Source organism: Maylandia zebra, linkage group LG11, assembly GCF_041146795.1.
Source record: "Maylandia zebra isolate NMK-2024a linkage group LG11, Mzebra_GT3a, whole genome shotgun sequence".
Classification (NCBI taxonomy): domain Eukaryota; kingdom Metazoa; phylum Chordata; class Actinopteri; order Cichliformes; family Cichlidae; genus Maylandia; species Maylandia zebra.
The window spans coordinates 7,951,442-7,974,559 of NC_135177.1; the positions used below are offsets into that span (position 1 = coordinate 7,951,442).

At 43.2% G+C, this 23,118-nt stretch overlaps 1 protein-coding gene and 1 pseudogene across 8 annotated transcripts in view; one reads left to right on the top strand and one right to left on the bottom strand.

The window, feature by feature from the left end:
* Positions 1-416: 416 nt before the first annotated feature.
* Positions 417-9,279, bottom strand: LOC101472265 (uncharacterized; annotated as a pseudogene).
* Positions 9,280-13,380: 4,101 nt separating this feature from the next.
* Positions 13,381-23,118, top strand: part of LOC112429776 (NACHT, LRR and PYD domains-containing protein 12-like) — a 39,188-nt gene continuing 29,450 nt past the window's right edge. For 5 of the 8 annotated variants that reach the window (XM_076889712.1, XM_076889715.1, XM_076889719.1 and 2 more), the window contains exons 1-7: positions 13,381-13,444; positions 16,374-16,509; positions 16,838-16,969; positions 17,588-17,719; positions 18,038-18,169; positions 19,717-19,952; positions 20,057-21,863. In XM_076889712.1, the coding sequence (XP_076745827.1) occupies positions 16,400-16,509; positions 16,838-16,969; positions 17,588-17,719; positions 18,038-18,169; positions 19,717-19,952; positions 20,057-21,863 (2,549 nt within the window). In that variant the 5' untranslated portion in view covers positions 13,381-13,444; positions 16,374-16,399. Of the gene's footprint in view, positions 13,445-13,509; positions 13,620-16,373; positions 16,510-16,837; positions 16,970-17,587; positions 17,720-18,037; positions 18,170-19,716; positions 19,953-20,056; positions 21,864-23,118 lie in introns of those variants that run through there. The other 3 variants (XM_076889714.1, XM_076889713.1, XM_076889716.1) reach the window with 3 other exon arrangements.

Genomic DNA, 23,118 nt, shown 5'->3' on the forward strand with positions numbered 1-23,118 from the left:
GAAGCGTATAGTATAGCTTTTATTTTGGAAAGAGCCATTTCTCTGTAATAAACTCTCTTTTCCAAAGATGAGTGATATTAATGACAAATTAAAAAAGCATGAACAAAATATTGAACCATGACACCAAAGTATCGAACCGAACCGTGAATTTTGTGTATCGTTGCACCCCTAGTAGTTACTACTGGGCAGACTCTGGCTCCAAATTTGCAAGATGGCAGTCTCCACAAGTGGGATATTTTGGCTTCATTTTTGCACAATGGTAGGAGGCGGTGTTGCGTCGTCCATCTTTTCTACAGTCAATGGTCCTGATCCGCCACAATATGAAACAGGCCATGGATCGTCTGTGGAGACACACAACAACACATTGTTCACTTAAATTATACAAGAAATTCACTATAAATGGCAACAACAGTTACCTAATTTGAAGTTTTCCACTCAAATTCAGTAAGCTGCTGGAGGAAAGTTGTGACATGAGGGTTAATGTGAACAACCTTTCACTTCACAGTGGTCCCAGTCCTTCTGCTTGTCCCAACCTTGGAGGTACATTTTGTTCCCTCTTCAGGGTTTATCCTTACAAAAAAACTTAAAGCATGCCACAATAAATAGTAACATACAGTAACATTGAGTTGTGATGTGAAAAAATGACCTACTTAGGGATCATTTCTTCATCATCTATCACAATTAGCTAACTGTTCAAACATACCTCTGAATTAGTTCCAATGCTGCACACGCTGACTCCTGGTATTAAGATAAGATAAGATAAGATAAGATAAGATAACCTTTATTAGTCCCACACGTGGGAAATTTGTTTTGTCACAGCAGGAAGTGGACAGTGCAAAAGTTATAACGCAAAAATTAGAATACAATAAGAATAAATACAGTACACAGCTGTCCAGGTTCAATACATAGAATGAACCAAAGAAGACTGACATTGCATCAGCAAAGGTGTTCTCTTTGTCCAGTTCAACAATTACACGCCCCTTTGCACTCACCATCCAGCAAGTGGCAGTCATTAAACTTTGTCCTTAAATGTATAGGGGCAACGTTGTCATTATGCAACATAAAATAATTTCAATACTTCACTTCTTCACACTGTCTAGATAAGCAAAAAGCAAATAGCTATCTACAGTTAATTATTAATGGCCTTATGTAGTCCGTGTTAACATATCATAATTGTTCATAATTGGGAATTATTCTGCACATTAAACACACCTGACAAAGAATCAGCCCAATTAAATTACCGGAGTTCCATCAACTATATGGTTATTTTGGAGTTTATAGTTTGTGCTGCTATAAATCAGTATTGACTTCAGTATTTCTGCTGTAAGTGTAGCTGGACTACCATGTTGATCAGTAATATGTAATGTGAAATTTTGATATTGTTACTTTGCTGGATTCACTGAGACACATGTCCAACAACCTTGGTTTATAAAGGAAATTACAGAAATGTGAGCTAAATAAACAGAGACCGGATACCTGTCTCCACAAAAAGCTCCTGTGCCAAACAGAAATTGTAATATGGTCTAATCAGCTCTATTTCATAAATAACTTCTTACCAAGCATAATCAGCCTTGGGGTGATTGGCAGGTTGCTTTCTGCTTCAAAGGACATTCTGGTAGATGTTTCCTGCCAGATAAAGAACCAAGACATTTTATGTAGTGGAAAACAACAAAAAACAACAACAACAACAACAACAAAAAAAACCACAGGACAGCAAGCAACAGCATTAAACCTATGAAAAAAGCTTACATCTGCTAAGACAAAGAGGGAGTCTTCGTTTTCTTTGTAATACTTCATCATGAGAAGCATGGCTGCTGTGCCAACATTGTTGTTGGTCAAAACATCCTCACTTTCTATCTGCTGGAGAAGTGTCCTTATACCAAGTTTCCATTTGAGCTTCTGGCTGGAGAAATAGTTAACAATCCTTCTGCCTTTGGTTTTGAGAGTCTGACTTAAGTGCTCACTGATATCAATACCTGTGAATTTGTAAACAAGAATGGCCACTGCTCCTGAATTTCAGCACTGAAAGTGAGGGACAACTGTTGATAAGCTGCCACTGAGAAATATATGTGAGGCACATGAAGTCATCCACATCTTTTTTTTTTTCTTTTTTTTTTGCCTGTCCCGTTTGGCTCTTTTGCCATCAGAATTGTTGTCTAAAGGCAAAGAAAGATGCCCAACGGATTTACTTTACCAAATTGACCATCCCAGCCTTGCCATAATGGTCCATTTGATTCACCTTTTATTGTTTATTTTATTTTCACTTACTGAACATGGGACAGACTTGACTGGGGGAAAGAAGGTGAGAAAGAAAGGGAAAGAGAAACAGCTGAGAAGAGGGACGGGGGAGAAGGGCAAAAACCAAAAACCAACAGAATGAGCAGAAAAAGAAAAAAAAAGAAGAAAAAAAGAAAAAAAAATGCATATATCAATCACCTGGGTCACCTGCTGAGAAAGAAAAAAGAAAACAAGCAGAAGAGAACAAGAGTAATAGAATAAACAACATCACAATGATATATGGGAATATGACAGTAAATACTAAATATTAAACATTATTGTGCAGCACATAAGATCAACAGAACACAGTGTGCTTTGAGGTAGGAGCCAAAAAGGGTGTAGTTTGTGGGTGTGATCACCTGTGTGTACACCTGTGAGCATGGACGCGCTTGTTTTTTGTTTTTTAAAAGGTTCCTTCATGTAACGATCTGCTAGAGGGTGTGGGGGGGCTACAGCCCCGTCCTCCAGGGCATGAAGCAGGTATGGAGGAGATCAAAACTCCAGACATCCAGAGGCCCCCAGAACACAAGAGACCAAGGAAGACCAACAGAGGGGCAGCCGCGCCACTGTCCCAGAAAGAGCTGAGGAGAGTCCCAGATGAGGGCTCACTCAGCAGCCGCGGAGCAGAAACCAGGGGGAGTTGCAGTGATGCGCCTGTGAGCTCCGCCGGCAGCCAGCCGTGCCTGAGTGACCGAGCCCCAGGCCGAGAGGCCGGGGGCACCCCACCTCCGAAGTGGCCCGAGCAAGCCCCAGGCTCCAGGCCCCGATAAGCGGCCGCCAAGGAGTGAGCCGGTGTGTACCTGGACGCCCATCCCCGGACACAAAGAACCACCAACGCACCGACGTCTGAGGGAGTCCGCCACTGGCAGGGGAAGTGGTGGTAGGGGGAGATAGGCCTCCATACCTTGGAGGGCCTAAGATGTCCCCAGAGAGGTGGCGCCTGACACCCAACCTGACATATAGACACAGAAATACAGGCACACACATATACAAACATCCCTTCCCACCCTCATGCTCTCATATACACTTACTCCACACTCAACCAACGTGGAGACAGACATAAAGAGACGCTGTACACACGATCACACTCCCCAAGCGTACTCTAAGCCCCGGGTCTAGGTACCCTTGCCCCTGGAGGGGGGGGAACTGCACCCAGACCCAGGTGGTGTTACCCTTTTCCCTGCGGTGGGGGGAGGCAGACCGCCCCGACTCCGCAGCAGCAGGGAGGCCCCACACTCCAGACCGCAGTCGGACGGCCAACTCCTCCTCCTAGCCCCCCCGCTCCAGCAGGTCGCAGAGAATGGGGGTGAGAGAAGACTCCAAACCTCCCTCCACCCGCTCATTGTAGTGTTGATGCATGTGTGTTCTAAGGTGCATTTAAAACCCAGGAGGGCATGGAGCTACCTGCCAGAGAGCAGCAGGTAAGCGCATGGTCCCTCCTGCTGGCCCTCAATGTCTACGTGTATTTAACATTGAGAGGTGGGCAACGACGCCAGGGGTGGGGTGTACACCCTGATGGTACTTTGGATTCCGTGTATCGTGCCCACCCCCAAGATCCTATATGTATGTGTAATGAGAGTGTGAGTAATGTGAATGTCTAAGTTGTGGGATAAAATTGAGGCAGGGGCAGCCAGAAGGGGACGGGGGGGAGGTAGCCTCCTCTGCACCCTGGTGACATACCCCTACTCCAAGGTCCTGCATGTGTGGGTGGTTGTGATGGAGCGGGAAGAGGGAGGCAGCTGGAGATGGGGAGGGAAGGAAGGGAGGGGCAAGTGACCCCTCCCTGGGGCCAGCTCCCCCGCTGACCCCAGTAGGCACCCCCATACTCCGCGACCCACCAGGGAAAGGGGGCCCAGGCCCATCCAGACCGGGGCCCAGCGCAGCAGCGCCTCCCGGCCCCACAGAGCCCAGGACAGTCCACCCAACCCCACCACAGAGAAAACTGCACCACCCCACCCTTCTTCCAGACTACATAAGACAATAAACACCCAGGCTGAGATCTTCCTCCACCTCTCCTGTATCTCCCCCTCCTGTAGAGAGAGCCCCTGAGGAGAGGAAAGCTCCTGCAAGATGTGACAATCTTCCCCACCAGTTGAAGAGCCCCCCAGGTGGCTCGACGCACCGGCGGCACCCTGCTCCAGGGCTGGGCCCCCATGCACCCACCCGCCCACAACCCCGGCAACACACCAACCAGGACCCAAGCCCCCGAGGCCCGGCCCGGGCCCCAGCCCAGAGACGGAGCGCCCCCAGAACCTCACGCCCATCCCGGACCCACCCAGGGGCAGACAGGCTACCAGGTCAGTAACCCACGTCCGTCAGCACAGACCCTCCCCTAGTCCCGCTGCACGCAGCCGCGAGGAAACAGTCAACTGAGAGCCAACAGAGCCCCTAACCGGACATGACCGCTACCCCGGGTTGAGCCCCCCAAGGAAGATGCCTCCGGGGAACCCCCCCGACGCCCTAAGCCTGTCCCTACCCCCACACCAATCACAACAGTGAAGGCGGGACCAAACTATGACCCCCCCACCCCCACTAGGTGATGGAGCTGATCAAAGGAGCCCAGAGCAATTGATCTGATGTGGTGGCAGAGGCTGTATCAAGACTAATGTAATCTAATAGATAATTTCTATATTGGTTAGAATTAAGATTATTTTTATTTTTCCAGTTCATGAGGACTGTTTTCTTGGCTATGCATAGGGCAGTGAAAACCATATGGGCGATATTCTTTTCTGAAGTGACATTATCTAAGCTGCCCAACAAACACACTAAGGGGGAAGTTGGAATGTTACATTTCAGACACTTCGATAAGTCTTCACATATCTCGCGCCAAAACTTCTGAACTGGTGGACAGAACCAAAGAGCGTGGATATAATTGTCCGGTGAATTGGTTTGGCAGTGTGAGCAGTTGTTGGTAGACGTAAAGCCCATCTTGAACATCCGATGACCTGTATAGTGCACTCTATGTAATATTTTGTATTGAATTAATTGAAGACTGGGATTTCTAATTAGATGAAAGGTTTTTAAGCAAATCTGAGACCAGAAGTTTAGGTCTAAGTTAACTGATAAATCCGCTTCCCATTTTGCAATAGGAAGTGATATTGATTCATCTGTTTTAGAAAGCATTCTGTATATTTTGGATAGTAATTTGGGGGTTTTAAGAGTAAGAAATTGAACCACACTTGGTGGTGTTTGTAGTTCAACTTGACCCGGTTTAAATTTCTTTTTTACTATGGATTTAATTTGTTGATATTCTAAAAATCTTTTCTTGTTTATCCCATATTGTGTAACTAGTCTGTCAAATGAAATAAATTCTGTTCCTTCTAGTATATGTTCTAAATATTTGATTCCTTTACCACTCCAATCTGAAAAGTTTATCATATTATTGTTTTGTAATATGTCAGGGTTGTTCCAGATAGGTATACGTTTGCATGGGATTAATGAAGACGCTGTCAATTTTAGAAACTCCCACCATGCTGTCAGAGAAGCGCTGATGTTGATGCTTTTAAAGCATTCATGTCGTTGGATGTTTGAGCTGATAAATGGTAGGTCTGAGATCTCTAGATTATTGCAAAGTGCTTGTTCTACATCTAGCCAAGGTTCATCTAAGAGGGTATGTTTTAGCCATCCTGAGATAAACTGAAGCCTGTTGGCTAAGAAGTAGTGCTGAAAGTTAGGCAGTTCTAGTCCTCCTTTATCCTTGGTCTTTTGTAGTGTTTTTAAGCTTATACGTGGGGGTTTATTTTTCCAAAGGAATTTGGACATACATGAATCTAGAGATCTGAACCAATCTTGTGGCGGTTTAGTTGGGATCATTGAGAATAAATAATTTATTTTTGGTAAGACCATCATTTTTATAGCGGCAACCCTTCCCATGAGTGATATGGGTAGACATTTCCATCTAGCCAGATCATCTTCTACCTTCTTTAAAAGTGGGATATGGTTTAATTTAGTTAGATCTGCAAGCTTGGGAGGAAACATTAATACCTAAATATTTTATATTTCCCGATTGCAGTGGTGTAGAAGAGGAATTATGGAGGGAGCAATTAATCGGTAGAACTGTAGATTTTGACCAGTTAATTGAGTAATCTGATATTCTTGCAAAAGAGTTTATCAATTCAATCACCCCAGAGATATTGGTTTGTGAATTTTGGAGAAAGAGTAACACATCATCCGCATAAAGGCTGATTTTATGTTCCACGTTCTTGCATTTTATGCCCTTAATTACTGAATTCTGTCTAATTGCTGCTGCTAGTGGTTCAATAAAAATTGCAAACAGTGAAGGGGAGAGTGGGCATCCCTGCCTGGTGCCCCTCAAGAGACAGAAGCTGGAGGATGTCTGGTCATTTGTTCTAACACAAGCTGTTGGGGAGTTATATAATATTTTTAACCAGTTTATGAAAGAGGATCCAAAACCAAATTTGTGTAAAGTTGCAAATAGAAATTTCCAGTTAACTCTGTCGAATGCTTTTTCTGCGTCTAAAGAGAATATTGTAGTTTCTAGGTTTTCACTGTATGAGTAGCCTAGTCTATCAAATTAAGTAATCTACGTGTATTTGTTGATGAGTGCCTACCTTTTATGAAACCAGTTTGGTCAGGATGAATTAAGAGGGGGGTTATTTTCTCCAGTCTCTTTGAGAGAGCTTTGCAGATTATTTTAAGGTCTACGTTTATAAGGGATATTGGACGATAGCTTGAGGGATATACAGGGTCTTTGCCTGGTTTTAGCAGGAGATTAATGTTTGCAGAATTCATATTTGATGGAAGTCTGCCCTTTTCTTTAATTTCCAACAACGTTCTGTAGAAAACTGGTGCTAGAATCGACCAGAATTCTTTGTAGAATTCTGCAGGAAAGCCGTCTGGACCTGGAGCCTTATTATTGGGCATACTTATCAGAGCTTCCTGGAGTTCACCTGGTGTCAATGGTGAATCCAGTGCCATTGCTTGAGTGTCTAATAATTTTGGAAGAGTTATGTTGTCCAAAAACTGATCAATTTCTTTTTTAGATGGGTTTATTTGTGGTGAATACAACGTTTTATAGAAATCCCTGAAAATGTTGTTTATTTGTATCGGGTCATATATTGTGTTCCCAGATGAATCTGAACAGCACATATAGTTGTTTTTTCTTTATTTATTTTTAGCTGGTTTGCTAGAAATTGACCGGATTTATTACCATGTTCATAATTTTGTAGGCGTAGTCTTTGTACTAAGAATTTTGTTTTTTTATCAATTATCTCATTTAATTCTAGTTTGGTTTTGCGTATTTTGTTCAATGTTTCCTGATCTCGGTGGGACACGTAGGCTTCTTCTAGTGATTTGATGTTTTTTTCTAATTCCTGAATATTTTTGTTTTCTTTTTTCTTTTTATGTGATGAGAAAGAAATTATTTTACCTCTCATCACAGCTTTCCCTGCTTCCCATAGAACAGAAGCTGATGTTTCGGGAGTGTCATTATAGTCCAAATATGAAGTCCACTCTTTTTTAAAATATTTAATAAAGTCTTCATCTTTAAGTAGTGATATATTAAATATCCAGTTTTTTCTTGGTGTAGTATTATTCTTGTGCATTAGTGTTAAAGATACAGGACCATGATCGCTGACAACTATAGGATGAATCTCAGTGTCTGAGTCATCCACATCAGGTCTCTCCACAGCTCCAGGTCCTTGTGAATTAAAAATTGTTAACAGGATGTCTTTCGTTTCCTCTAAAGAAGCCAGCGTTTCCCCCTCAGGAAGTTCAAGTGGCTGCCAATTTATACAACCATAGCTATCAACAAAGCATCTAACTTTTTTTAGGTGACGTTGCATTACTGTTGGGACTGCAGTCGTCCTCATTCCTGGTTCTCTTTATTTGACAAAGTCTATGTGTTGTATTATCTCGATTAACATGTTCAACTCTAGATTTGATGCTTCTTAGTAGTGAATAATGTCCACAACCCAGTCTTTCTCCCTTTTCAGTAAAACCTGCAAATGTTTCAGGGTATCTGTTTACAATGATCTGAGCAACCTCTTCACAAGATGCATGTTTAGGGTTTCTGGAGTGAACTTGCATGGCCTCCACAACAATTCTAACCATACTTCTCCTGTCCTCTGGATGAGCTCTGTCTCCTCTTGCGACAGTCGGAGTGGAAATCTTTCCCAAGGAATCTGTAAATGTGAGACCCAAGAGCTGGAGTAATGGTTGTACATAGTGGTGGACGTGGAGGAGGAGGGGTAAGGTGGATGCCTTGATGTTTCAGCTGATGCAGCAGGGCAAATCTCCAGAGTAATTGTGTCATTCAGGTTCTCTGGTCTGTTGCCATCTAAAAAAAAAGAGAGAGAGATCATTGGAAAAGTTACTTTATATGGCTATTTCAACAAATATGTCCTCACTAAAAGATGAATCCTGCAATTAGGATAGAGTAGTAACAGAAAGGCAGTTTTTATGAACCTTGTCTAAAGATCAAAATGATCAATTCCAGGACTGCAAAAGAACTACAAACTCAAGGTCTTGCAATGAAATGTTGAAAAATACAATGAAACATAAACTATATTTTACAGTTTGTCACACCTTTACACCCGTAGTCCTACCACTACCAATGAAAGGTTAATGGCATTAGATTCAGAGTCTACTTTTGTTTAGGTTTTCCATGTTATTTAACTACCAGAAAATGTGAGCCCCAAAAAGCTCTTCAATATTACACTTTCAAAGAACATGTGTAGAATGGTATGGTGAGGAAAAAAGGGCTCATCAGTGACATATGAGTCTATGAGTGACCTTCAAATCATAGACTCAAGTCTATGAGTCTGTGGGTTGTAGAGAACCTACACAAACCTCCTTTAAATGCAAGTAGAAGTTTACGTATTTGAATTGGTGTGAGAAAGGGTTTGAGATCTTCTGCCTCTACAAACAAAAGGTCACTTTTTTTCGTACACCAATGACGTCCATCAGATGTTCTTCAATGCAGAATATTTTCTCTCTGTCTAGTGCTGGCAGGACGCTTGTGAGTTCTTCTTCAATTTCCATCCCTGAAAAAGAATTAGTAGGAAACTGAATGGTGTAGGGAGACAACAAAAAGGCCTACCATGTTATAAAGTGGTAGTGGGTAATAATACATGTTCTTGTGCATTTATACACACACATACACACACACTTCTTTCTGTAGGGCAACGCAAGCAGTGAAGTCCAAGGTCAATGAGGAGTACTGAGTGATGCAACTCGAGCACAAAGTATAATTCAGAATCATTAACAAGTATCACAGCTATCTTCCCAAAAACCAAGCCATCATCAGTGTCATCTACAATGGAAACATAGCCTTTGACATACTTGGTACCTTTGTAGACAACTGCTGACATCCAAAGTGGTCAAAGTTTAGTGGCATGGGATTTCTCTCGTGGAAATATGCACATTATCTTTTCCTTTCTATTGATAGGTGGCACAGTGCACTTGTGGCAAGTAAGCAAGCTAGAAGACTGGCAAAGTTATGGAAGCAACACATTAACAAGAGAATTCTGAGTAAAACCAAAGTTACTTTCCCTAGTAACTAGTTACTTTGAAAGTAACAAGTAACTTGAAGTAACTGAGTTACTTTTGATAGAAGTAACTAGTAATGTAACTAAGTTACTAATTTAAAGTAACTTACCCAACACTGGTCTCGGCCCCTCAGGTCCTCTTCACCCCCCTCCCTGTGGTCCACGTCTTTGCCGTCAGCTCAGCCAACATGGCCGACAGTAAGCGTCCCCCTGGTGGCGGGGGGGCGGTCAGCCTGTACTCGTGTCCCGTCTACAAGAAGCCTCGACGCACCGAACTGAACTTCATCTTCTCCCTGCAGCTGAGGAGCCTGCAGCCGCCCGAGCGCTGGACGCTGCGAGGCGCCGCGCTGCTCTGCGCCGCGCTGCTCTGCGCCGCGCTGCTCTGCGCCGCGCTGCTCTGCAACTGCAAGTGATCCAAACGTTGTTGTTCCACAGACACGGACAGACACTCACCGTGGGGCTCTGCTGTGTCTCACTCAGACCTCCCCACAGGTTTCAGTTTGAGCTTTTTTATTCTGATGTTCTGATAGTTTCCATTTTTCTTCAGCACCAAATGTGTTTGTAGGTTTTTAGCCTGTTAAATTTATGAAAATCAAAATGTTTCCACCTCTTCTCTCTGCAAGTCTCTAATAATAATAATAATAATAATAATAATAATAATAATAATAATAATAATAATAGTAACAATAGTAATAATAATAATAATAATAGTAATAATAATAATAGTAACATTAATGATCGTGTATGTGACCTCACACAGTAAAGCTGATGTGAGGATCATCACAGTTTTGGTGGTTGTATGTACTTAATGCATAAAATAATAATTTGTTTTAATTAAAAAACTTTCCATCTGTCATTTCCTGAGTGTTTCAAAATAAAAGTCCTGTCTTTCATGTTTTGAATGTGAAGCTGTTCCTGTGATGCCTTCAAATCTGTTTCAGTCTGCAGTTTTTTACAGTTCAGACCCAAAGTGACTCAAACATTTACTTAAAAGAGGTTTTTGTTCGTCTGGGTTTTCCTGCTCAGCAGCGCTAAACAGGCAAAAGCAGAAAATTGCATATTACATTTGGCCCGCGAAGCCATACCAAATTATTATTAGAGATGGCCTACTGGTATTATACAGCTAATATATATATTGTTTAGTATTAAGCTTTGCTTGTTCCATATTCAGTTTTTCAGCAAAACTTGTTTTAGTCCATAAGAAGAGATTCATTCTTAAATCTGGAGGAAGATTTGTTTTTCAAAAAATATTAATGTTATCCCGCGACCTTGTTCCAGTTTTGAATTTTGGCCCACTGTGTATTTGAGTTTGACACCCCTGTTTTAAAATAAGTTTAGAAATTAAAAATACTAATAACACACCAGGAAAAAGCCAACAGCACGAGTCCTGAAAGGCTTAAAGAGAAAATAAACGCACAAAGAATGAAACAAAAAGGCACAAAACCTCAAAACAAGAGTGAATTAAATCTGACCGACACACAAAGATGCTAAAAGCCCCAAACATGAACCTGTGAGGTCATTAATATCTGTGTGTGTGTGTGTGTGTGTACTTGTTTACATGTCTTTGTGGGGACCAAAATGCCCGTCCCCACAAGTTTGAAGACATTTTTGGGACTCAGGATGTGGTTTTAGTGTCAGGGACAGTCAGATCAGGGTTAGGCATTCAGTCTTAATGATTAGAGTAAAAGGCTGAGGAGAGCATGATGTCAAATAGATGTCCCCACAAGGATATGAAAACACAACCGTGTGTGTGTTACTGTGAATTTGTGAGAAAAGTGAAGATTTCAGAATCAGTGAGAAATGTTTCACTTCCTGTTGGTGAAGAAGAGCAGACTCCTCTTCAGCCACAGAAATAAAGAAGCTTTTATTTTGTCAGCCTGACAAACACGAGCTCAGCCACGAGCAGCGGCGACCCTGCAGAGGTGAAGGTCACAGTCAGAATCAGCGCTGGTGCCAGAGAACCGCACAAGGACGGCCTCATTGGTCACGCCTGAGTTCATTATGTGATGGTAACAAGCTGATTATAACAGAACAGGAAACACACGTCTGCTCATCTGCTGCTGCTGCTTTTATCAGTCTGCCAACAAAACCTCACAAGAAAGAAGTTTTTGTGAGTTTGCAGCGTTCCTCTAAACTGAAAACTAAACCAGACTGAAAATGGGAGCATGCACCCACACTCAAAAGTCAGGCAGCTTAAATGTGTTTGTCTTCATCTGTAGTTACGTTTCATTGGCTGGAAATGTGCTAACTGGAATCATTCATGAGTCCAGATGAACAAAAACAAGTGTTTACTGCTCCACACTGCACGAATCTGAGTCAAAATCACTCAGACGCGCCCACGTAGACATTCCACTAAAACCATGTGACCACCTTCACCTTTAAACCTGTCGTGAATATAATTTTAGACTTTTCACTTTATTTTGAAAGAACACATTTGCAGGAAGTGCGGCTGCTGCAGAAACTCTTCACTTTTCACTGGCTTTAATCTTGAAGGTTTCTCCAGATGTGGAACATTCATGCTAAACATTCAACATCTGACGACCGTCTCCGTGTAAAACACTGACAAACTCAAACTTTATACAGTAACTGACAGATTTATTCCTCCATTTTCAGGCATTTCACAATGAACTTGGATTAGTTTGATGATTTTATTCACGTTGGTGAATAAAACCAGCCAAGAGGCTGATTCCTGCAGAGGAGGAGGCAGAGTGGAGGAATCTGCAGGTTCTGTCTCTAACACACAACCAGAGCTTCAATCATAACAAGCACATAATAAAACCATGATCCCCCCCGATTGACTCTTTTAGCCTGTTTCCTCTGGATCGAACAGGATCTAACAAACCCCAGCTTCTGCTGGGACACTGGTCATCATGGGAGGAAAAAGATGGCTGCCGTGTTGCTGTTTCCTGTCTTACACCAGGGTTATACTTCCTGTATCTGTTTTTAATCAGAGGATGAACCTAAAGCTTTCAGTCTGCTCTACAACCCACCACCTATCCACACGTCTTCTAAGTGACTGGAAATCAGTAAAACTTCTACCAGACTTTAGTAAATATTGCATTACGATGAGCAGACAGATTTTAATCTCAGCATCGCAGATTTTTCAGGACACTGGAAGAGTTCCTGCCGTGGATTTAGATGTTAGTGTTGTGTGGATGATCCCATTCTGTGATCTTTGTGTTACTAACACTGATGTTTTTACACTTTAGGACCCTCGAGACCTCTGCTGCTCAGCCGTCCTGATCGCTGCCTCCACTTTAACCAGTGCCAGAGGCTGTAACCTCTGATCATTTCACCTGCACTGACAGTAAAACTCTTCTCCACAACCAAACGTGCCATAAACCCATCACAGCTTCATCATCAGCTCAGTCTCAGCAACATGCAACATGCAGACATGCAGCAGAAACTCTGCAGGGAACGTCTGAAGTCTGTTCTTCAGTTTTCCCAGCTCACTGTTTATTGAACATGAGACAGAAAAATAACTTCACCTTTAATGTGAAACTTTTATCGCCTGTGACATGTTTGCAGGTAGTCTTCGTGCTGTGATTTAGTAAAAACTACAAGTCCCAGCATCCTCTGTGTTTAGGGAGGAGCAGTGAAAGTGAAAGTGTTGATCCTCCGTTCAGAGCAGCAGGAGGAGGAAGGTGGAGCTGAGGCAGGTGAGTGTTAACATGAATATGTTTCTTCTTATGACATAACATAATTCCATGCTGTTCGTGTCTGTGGGTGAAACGTGAGGCCGGTCGGCTCCTCTGAGCGATGGTTTCCTGTAAGTAGAGAGGAAGTGAGTTTAGCTGAGAGAGCAGGAGGAGAGTGAGAGCTGTGCTGAGGCAGGTGAGTGTTAACACCGCTCTGACATTACTGTGTCTCTGTGGCGGGAACAACAGGCTCCATCAGTGGAGGCAAAAATAATCAGACTTTGGTTTTTCAAAGGAAACATCTTTATGTCGGGAGAAGCCGCGCGCTCATTGGATAACGACTTGTCAATCTCAAGTTATTAGCCAATGAACGCGCAGTTCACAGTAAGACCCGCCTTTAACACGACATTTTTAAAAACTAAAATGGCGACAGAAACTCTGAATGGAGTTCAGGCTGATTTTATGAAAGTGCGACGTTTGAGCCACTTCCTGTTCTCAGTCCCGGCGTCCTGATCACCGAGGTTTCTGTTGCTCTGATATCTGATATTGATTATATCGGTAAACAGGCTGTAGGCAGAAACATCAGGTCTAATCTGAAAATCCCTTCAGAAACAAACTTATGTCCGTGTGATGCCGCACGCTGATTGGATAACCACCTGTCAGTCTCAGGGTATTAGCCAATGAGCGCGCAGATTCACAGTAAGACCGTATCAAGTCATTCTTTTAAACTAACACATCGACAGTAAAACTGTAACGTGTCCTGTGATCTATAAACACTCTGTGATGAATAATCTGAAGTTTTTTTGATCCTGGCAGTAGTTTCCTGTCACAGAGCAGAAGCTGCAGGCAGTTTTTGGCAGCTTTATATTTAATTTTTTCCAAAATAAATCAATAAAGGTAGAAAAGAACTCTCAGTGACATTAAAAATCTATTTTTAAAGACAGATGTGACCAAGTGCAACAAATATAAGATGATATGTTTACAGATATTTGAAGTATTGATCATACTTCAGATCAATAGAAGAGCACCTCTTCAACCTGAGCCTGAGGTTGGGAAGAGTCCCACAGCTCTGGAAAACCTCCTGTGTTGTACCAGTGCCAAAGACTTCACGCCCCAAGGACCTCAACAGCTACAGGCCGGTGGCTCTGACATCCCACCTGATGAAGACCCTGGAGCGGTTGGTCCTGGCTCAGCTTCGGCGCCTAACAAGCTCATCACTGGACCCACTTCAGTTTGCCTACCAGCCTGGCATTGGAGCGGATGATGCCGTCATTCACCTCCTACATCGTTCCCTCGCTCACCTGGAGACCGCTGGAAGCACTGTGAGAATCATGTTCTTTGATTTCTCCAGTGCCTTCAACACTATTCTTCCCTCGGTTCTGAAGGACAAGCTGGAGAACTCTGGAGTGGACCATCACCTCACTACCTGGATTTTGGACTACCTCACCGACCGACCACAGTATGTGAGGACTCAGGGCTGTGTGTCGGACAGGGTCGTCTGCAGTACGGGGGCCCCACAGGGAACGGTTCTGGCTCCGTTCCTCTTCACCATCTACACTGCAGACTTCTCCCACAATTCCACCCAGTGCTTCCTGCAGAAGTTCTCTGATGACTCTGCAATAGTCGGCCTCATCACTGATGGGGACGACAAGGAGTACAGAGGACTGACTCAAGACTTTGTGGACTGGTGCCAGCTGAACTACCTCCAGATCAACGCCAGTAAAACCAAGGAGCTGGTGGTAGACTTCCGCAGGCACAAGCATTCTCCACTGCAACCACTGAACATCCAGGGTATGGACATTGAGGCTGTGGACAGCTACAGGTACCTTGGTGTTCATCTGAACAACAGACTGGACTGGACTCATAACTCAGACGCCCTCTACAGGAAAGGGCAGAGCAGGCTGTACCTGCTGCGGAGACTCAGGTCGTTTGGGGTGGAGGGCCCACTCCTGAAGACCTTCTATGACTCTGTGGTGGCTTCTGCTATCTTTTATGGTGTGGTCTGCTGGGGCGGCAGCATCTCTGCTGGGGACAGGAAGAGACTGAACAGGGTGATCCGAAGGGCCAGCTCTGTTCTAGGATGCCCTCTGGACCCAGTGGAGGTGGTGAGTGACAGGAGAACGGCGGCTAAGCTGTCATCCCTGTTGGACAACGTCTCCCACCCCATGCACCAGACTGTGACAGCACTGAGCAGCTCCTTCAGTGGGAGACTGCGGCACCCACGGTGTGGGACGGAGAGATTTCGCAGGTCTTTCCTCCCCACTGCTGTCAGACTCCATAATAAAGACTTTAACTGAACAAACACACACATCCACACATGTGCAATAACACTAAGTGCAATAATCCTTTCTGTCATCGTTGTATTTTTACTCAGTTGTACATAGCATTCGTATTCTATTTTTATCTTATTGTATATTTTTATTCTATTTTATTCTACTGTATATAGTATTTTATTTTATTCTATTCTGTACAGCTGTGTACTGTATTTATTCTTATTGTATTCTAATTTTTGCGTCATAACTTTTGCACTGTCCACTTCCTGCTGTGACAAAACAAATTTCCCACGTGTGGGACTAATAAAGGTTATCTTATCTTATCTTATCTTATCTTATGTAGAACACAGAGCAGGCCCAATAACACAGAGTCATCCTGCTCACAAACAGCACTTTGGTTTCATGAGCTCACTTCCTGCAGTGATCCTCAGCTTCTCTCCAAAGGAGCTGTAACATGTGGGCTCCTCACCATGATGATGATCCCAAACACTCTGAGTTCCTTCATCCACCTGATCATGTACTTATTAAATAATGTGATAGTTTTGGTGTTTTTTAAAGACTTTGAGCCTCTAAAATAACTGGTTTGGACTTTAGGGCCAAAGCTCCAACATTAGAAACCCGTCAGTGTGATGCTTCCAGTACAACAACACCTCTGAGTGTGTGTGTTTACCTCTCAGACTAACTCCACCCTGACATCAAGAAGATGGAGGAAGAGGACGGAGCAGCATCTGCAGCATCCAGCTGTGTGTCTGTGAGGAGTGACGGGGTTACACAAACACCTCCACCTTACAGTCATGGACCTGCAGCAATAATGTAAGAACACTCCTAACTTTATTAGTCATTTCAACATAACCATGACAGAATCATTGATCTGTGATTGGTTCAAACTGTTTGATCTGAGTTTGATTTTTATTGACTTGTTTTCTTGCTAAGATCTGAACTCTGTAAGTTTAAGTGAAGTCAGTGCAGCAGAATCAGAGAGAAGAGCTGAGAACAAATTGAGTTCATTCAGAGACAGAAAAACTGGCTGATGACTGTCTGACCTGTCAGCGTTATGAAGCAGACACAATATCACAGAGTGATCAGCTGATCATATGGCTGTCAGAGAGAACTGATCAGTTATTGATGTTTGTGTTTGCAGAGGTCAGCGGTCACAGTCTCCAGCATCCAGCTGTGCGTCTGTGAGGAGTGACTGGTCCAGAGAAAGACCTCTAGACTTCAGTAATGAACCTGCACCAACAAAGGTCTTCAATCATGGAGCTCAGCTGACCATGTAAGAGAGCTGCTGACTCATTTACGGGTGTTTGAAATTCTGTGACCACTTTGTAATTATTCAATTCAATTATCTTTTTAAAAGTCAGGTCAAGGCTCCAAAAGCCCAAAGGTGATATAAGGGTGGTGACTCACAACAGTTTTTGTTTGCTGGATCATTTTAGTTCAGCTGGGTGTCTTTCCTTTTGTTATATTTCTTTAAGAGTTCAAAATGTGTTAATTACATAAATAAAATGTAATTTTCTCTGTAGCACTTCATGGATTTCACAAGCAACACACCTTAGTTGTTCACACAAAGCATAAAGGTAAAAAACAATATATACAGTGTTATCTTCATTTTAGATGTCAAAAAGTATTTGTGGCTCCCAGTGTTTTCTTTTGCGTGGAAACCGGCTCCAAATGGCTCTTTGGGTGTTAAAGGTTGCTGACCCCTGACCTAATGGTATATTTTTTTTGGCTGGATCGTTCTATAAAAACCTGAATCAAATCTGAGAAAAGTTTCCACCTGACCTATTGAATGTTATTGAAGCCAGAAGTTTGCCTTCATACTGTGTTTCTTGCATGTCTTTTGTGGTATACTAATTGATGTGAAATGAATGCAATGTGGTTGTATTTGCAGAGGTCAGAGATCACAGTCTCCAGTATCCAGCTGTGTGTCTGTGAGGAGTGACGTGTCCAAAGACAGACCCCCATATGTCAGTGATGAACCTGCACCAACAGTGAATTTCATTCATGGAGCTCAGCTGACCATGTAAGAGAGCTGCTAAGTCAGAGTTCAAAGGATGTTTCTATAAATGTGTTCTACCAGTGACATCATAAATGATTCCTAATGGTGGTCCGGGTACGATAATGCTAGTATTAATCCTAGTAGTAATGCAATCCAAGGTAATGATTTCTTCTCTGTTGATGTGAACATCTCTGCAGCAGTCTGTACTCTAATCTGAGACAACTATTACTGACAGAAACCATCACATTATCCAGTTTGTGTGTTTGCAGCTGCTTAAACTATTTTAAACAGAGATTAATCAGTAATTCATGTCATATGAATGTGATGTGTTTGTGTTTGCAGAGGTCAGAGGTCACAGTCTCCAGTATCCAGCTGTGTATCTGTGAGGAGTGACTGGTCCAAAGACATACCTCCAAACTTCAGTCATGAACCTGCAGCAACAATGTTCTTCAGTCATGGAGCTCAGCTGACCATGTAAGAGAGCTGCTGACTCATTTACGGGTGTTTGAAATTCTGTGACCACTTTGTAATTTTATATGTCTACATAAAAGTGATCTTAAACTTAAAGGAGACAAAGATGACCCAGAACACAAATGAGAGAGGAATATTGGACTCAGGATAATAATCTGAACTGAGTCATCAGAAACAGAAAGATGGTCTCAACAGGCCACTGAGCTGATCTCCAAAGAAAGAAGAAGATTGAAGAGTCCGAGGCTGTTTATTTGTCACAGGCATCGTCAAACATGTACAACACAGTGAAATGTGCTGAGCTGCTCCTGTGACTGGACAAAACATTAGAAACAATCATTAAATGAAATAATGAAACATTGTGCAGATGTAATGTTAAAGTGCTTTGTGCCACATTAGCACAGCATGTACTGACAGAGCAGTGCAAGCAGAACAAAGCAAATGAACAAAGTGATGTAAACAGAGTAACTGAACAGAGTGAGCAGAGTAATATCAGCAGTAATGAAGCAGCAGGATCAGTGTAGCAGCGTGTGACGTCATAATGAATCAGGTATGATCTGAAATATGACAGTGAGACAAGAACATGATGTAAGGTCCTGTTTAAACCCTGATGGTGATGCTATGAGGGGAGCATGTTCTGATTTAGGACTTGGATGGTCTGAGGATAGAAGCTCCTCTCTGTTTGTGTCCTGATGGTGCAGAAGCTTCTGCCTGATTGTGGAAGGAGCTGAAGCCAGCATCATCCCAGAGGTGAAGCTCCTCTGTGTGCAGACCTGAGGTCAGATTCCTCCAGGCTGATGTTCAGGATCTACAGAAACGTGTGGTTGTAGTTATTGCTGCACTGTGTGCTGACAGCAGATACTCAGAACAAAGCGCTGCACACGTGTTCTTTACAAACATCTCTACATAGAAAATATGGATTATGGCAGTGAATGAACACGTTTCTGTCATTTGTTTCATTGTCTTCTTTTTTCTGCCTGTGTTCATGTGATTAATGTCTAACACATAAACAGGTTTGTAATCAAACATCACATCATCAGGGAGGCATCATGAAACAAAGTTACTGCTGGAGGCTGAACTCAATTTGGTGGCAATGTTCAAAAATATCACTCGGATCATTTCAAAGCTTTTACTTCTTCTTTTTCACTTCTGTAAAATAAGAGAAAGAAAATCAGAACCCAGAAGTTCACTTCCTGCTGACTGAACTCTTTCAAAATAAAGCTGAAAGCTCTTAATGTGACACCGCTGCTCCACCACAGTTTTTAGAGGAGGTCAAAGGTCAGTTCAAAGTGATGGATCCCAAACTTCCAGTACATCCAGTGAAGGACATAATCAGCTCTGTGATGAAGGCTTTTACTGTGGAGTTTGTAGGCTGATCACTCTGTGTTTAATAAGACAGGAACAGCAAAGGAAACTTGGATTCTGAACTCAAACTCAAGTTTCTCCACTTTGACTTTTCTCTGTGACCATCAGAGCTTCTGCACAGTGTCATCAAATCTGGATGTTTGTCACTGACAGTCAATGATTTTAGTGATAAAGAAATGTGTTCACAGAGGGAGGAAGAGGAGTGGTGTCTGTGAGGAGGAGCAGCTGTCCTGCTGTGCTTTGTGTCAGAACGTCCTGAAGGATCCAGTCTCTACCAGCTGTGGACACTGGTTATGCAGACAGTGCATCTCCTCATACTGGGACCAGTCTGCTTCATCAGGAGACTCGTCCTGTCCCCAGTGTGGAGAAAGATCCAGAACCAGAGCTGGACTGCAGACTGCCAGTCAGAGCAGCTGTGTACAAAGTAAGACTGAACATCTGTCTGCTGATGGACTCATTTCTGAAAACTGGACTTCTTGTTGTTGTTCAGACATTGAAGAGTTTTATTTCTGTTTTTCTTTCTTTCAGCAGATGTTGGTCTGCAGGAGGTTTTAGATGAACATAAGATCAGTCTGAGGAGGAGATGTGAACGTGTGACTGAAGGAAGTGATGAAACAGGAAGTAGAACCCTCCTCAACAGGATCTACACTGAGCTCTACATCACAGAGGGACAGAGTGAAGAGGTTCATACCCAACATGAGGTGAGGCAGCTGGAGACAGCTTCCAAGATGGACGCCCTCCATGACAGTCCAATCAGGTGCCAGGACATCTTTAAAGCCTTACCTGACCAACAGAGACCCATCAGAGTGGTTCTGACCAATGGCGTGGCTGGTGTTGGAAAAACCTTCGCAGTGCAGAAGTTCACTCTGGACTGGGCAGAGGGCTTGGAGAACCAACATGTCAGTGTGGTGGTTCTGCTTTCATTCAGGGAGCTGAACCTGATCAGAGATGAGCAGTACAGTCTTCTGGAGCTGCTCCATGTTTTCCATCCAACATTACAGAAGGTCACAGCAGAGAAGCTGGCTGTCTCTCAGCTTTTGTTCATCTTTGACGGCCTGGATGAAACCAGACTTTCATTGGATTTCACCAACAGGAAGCTGCTTTCTGATGTCACACAGAAGTCATCAGTCAGCCAGCTGCTGACAAACCTCATCCAAGGGAATCTGCTTCCCTCGGCTCTCGTCTGGATAACTTCCCGACCTGCAGCAGCCAATCAGATCCCTCCTACGTGTGTTGACAGGCTAACAGAAGTACGAGGCTTCAATGACGCCCAGAAGGAGGAGTACTTCAGGAGGAGATTCAGTGATGAAGAGCTGTCCAGCAGAATCATCTCCCACATGAAGACATCCAGGAGCCTCCACATCATGTGTAGTATCCCAGTCTTCTGCTGGATCACTGCTACAGTTCTGGAGCACATGTTGACTACAGAGCAGAGAGGAGAGCTGCCCAAGACCCTGACTGACATGTACTCACACTTCCTGCTGGTTCAGACAAAGAGGAAGAAGAACAAGTACCATGAGGGACGTGAGACGAGTCCACAGGAGCTCACGGAGGCTGACAGGGAAGTTCTTCTGAAGCTGGGGAGGCTGGCGTTTGAACATCTGGAGAAAGGAAACATCATGTTCTACCAAGAAGACCTGGAGCAGTGTGGTCTGGATGTGACAGAGGCCTCGGTGTACTCAGGAGTTTGTACAGAGATCTTCAAAAGAGAGTGTGTGATCTTCCAGAAACCAGTCTACTGCTTTGTTCATCTGAGCATTCAGGAGTTTCTGGCTGCAGTCTACATGTTCCACTGTCACACCAACAGGAAGACAGAGGTGCTGAAGGACTTCCTGGAAAATAATCCAGATGATCCTTACTATTACATTTCATTTTCGGATGATTTGCTGATGAGAGTCATGTCTAAATCCCTCCAGAGTAAAAACGGTCGTCTGGACCTGTTTGTTCGCTTCCTTCATGGCCTTTGTCTGGAGTCCAACCAGAGACTCTTAGGAGGTCTGCTGGGTCAGACAGAGAATATTCCAGAAACCATCCAGAGAGTCATCAAGAGCCTGAAGGAGATGAACAGTGATAAAATCTCTCCTGACAGAAGCATCAACATCTTCCACTGTCTGATGGAGATGAACGACCTCTCAGTACATCAGGAGATCCAAGAGTTCCTGAAGTCAGAGAACAGATCAGAGAAGAAACTCTCTGAGATCCACTGCTCAGCTCTGGCCTTCATGCTGCAGATGTCAGAGGAGGTTCTGGATGAGTTGGACCTGCAGAAGTACAACACATCAGAGCAGGGACGACACAGACTGATTCCAGCTGTGAGAAACTGCAGAAAGGCTCGGTGAGTCCAGATGTGATCATTAACACCTTTAATTAGTGTAGATCAGTAGGGCTGTGCGATATGACCAAAATCTCATATCCCGATATAAGACATCTATTGTCCCAACAACGATATAAATCACAAAAAGTTTACATTTTCTGTAAATTCTGTGAATCTCGGGCAGCTCGACTTGTGTGAAGTGTTTCCAGCTGGGCGTCATGTACCTGGAGTCGAGTGTTTTAACCTTGTTTTAGACATAAGTTGTAACAGCCAATATTTCTTTGAGTATTTATTACATGGCGTGCTGCGGGGAAAAGCCTGTTCTAACGTTTGAGTCTAAGGCTTATTTTCTAGCACCTGACGGCTCTTTTGCTTGTCATCCGTAAACACTCTGCATACTCTTTCACATGATTCCATTTATTTTGAAAGGTCTCAACAGGATCTTGAGCTTTATTGTGAAAGGTTTATGTGGAAAATAAACAAGCGGACACGCGATGGTTTTACCGTCGTTGTTGCTAACGACAACTCATAAAAACAGGCACTTTTCCGTGCGTAGTGTGGTTATATTAAATATAAGAGAAAGAGAACTTAATTAACTAAATTAATATAACAAGTACAGTGACCATCAAAACCATGAAAAATTATTGCCGTAAACAGTTAATTTTGCGAACTGCGAAACACACGATAGCGTAAAATGAAACCATAGACGTTTTTATATCTTCATCCAATATATATGATTATATCAAACTGCCCAATAGATCAGTACATTTTTTTTCCTGACTTGTTAAAAAAGTTTATTGAAAATCTTCATTTTTTATCATTTATAGAGAAATATGCCACCACATAGGTGTGTGTCTTTGTTCAGCACCTTAGAAACCAAAATCTGCTTCTTGTAGTTGTTTCCCGTCACCAGGGGGCAGTGTTGCAGCGTGAAACATCTGTGTTGTTTTTGTTAATTTTACTGAGCTCATGCTGTGTACCTACTGCTGGCGCACAGAGCTCGGACTGATCCTCCAGGAATGGTGGCAGCTTACTGGCCAAGAGGCAGTGATGTCATACCTGTTGCTCTCTAATCTGGATCTTAAACTGCTCTGGCATAAGTTCACAGCATATGTTACCATGGCAATTTACCCCGGTAAAAACTAGACATGGAGAGATCCGATATAACGTATCGGTATCGGTCCGATAGTGACCTAAATTACTGGATCAGATATCGGAGACAAATAAAAATTTTTTTAATCCGATCCGAAGTATCACAAAATCACCTCACAAAACT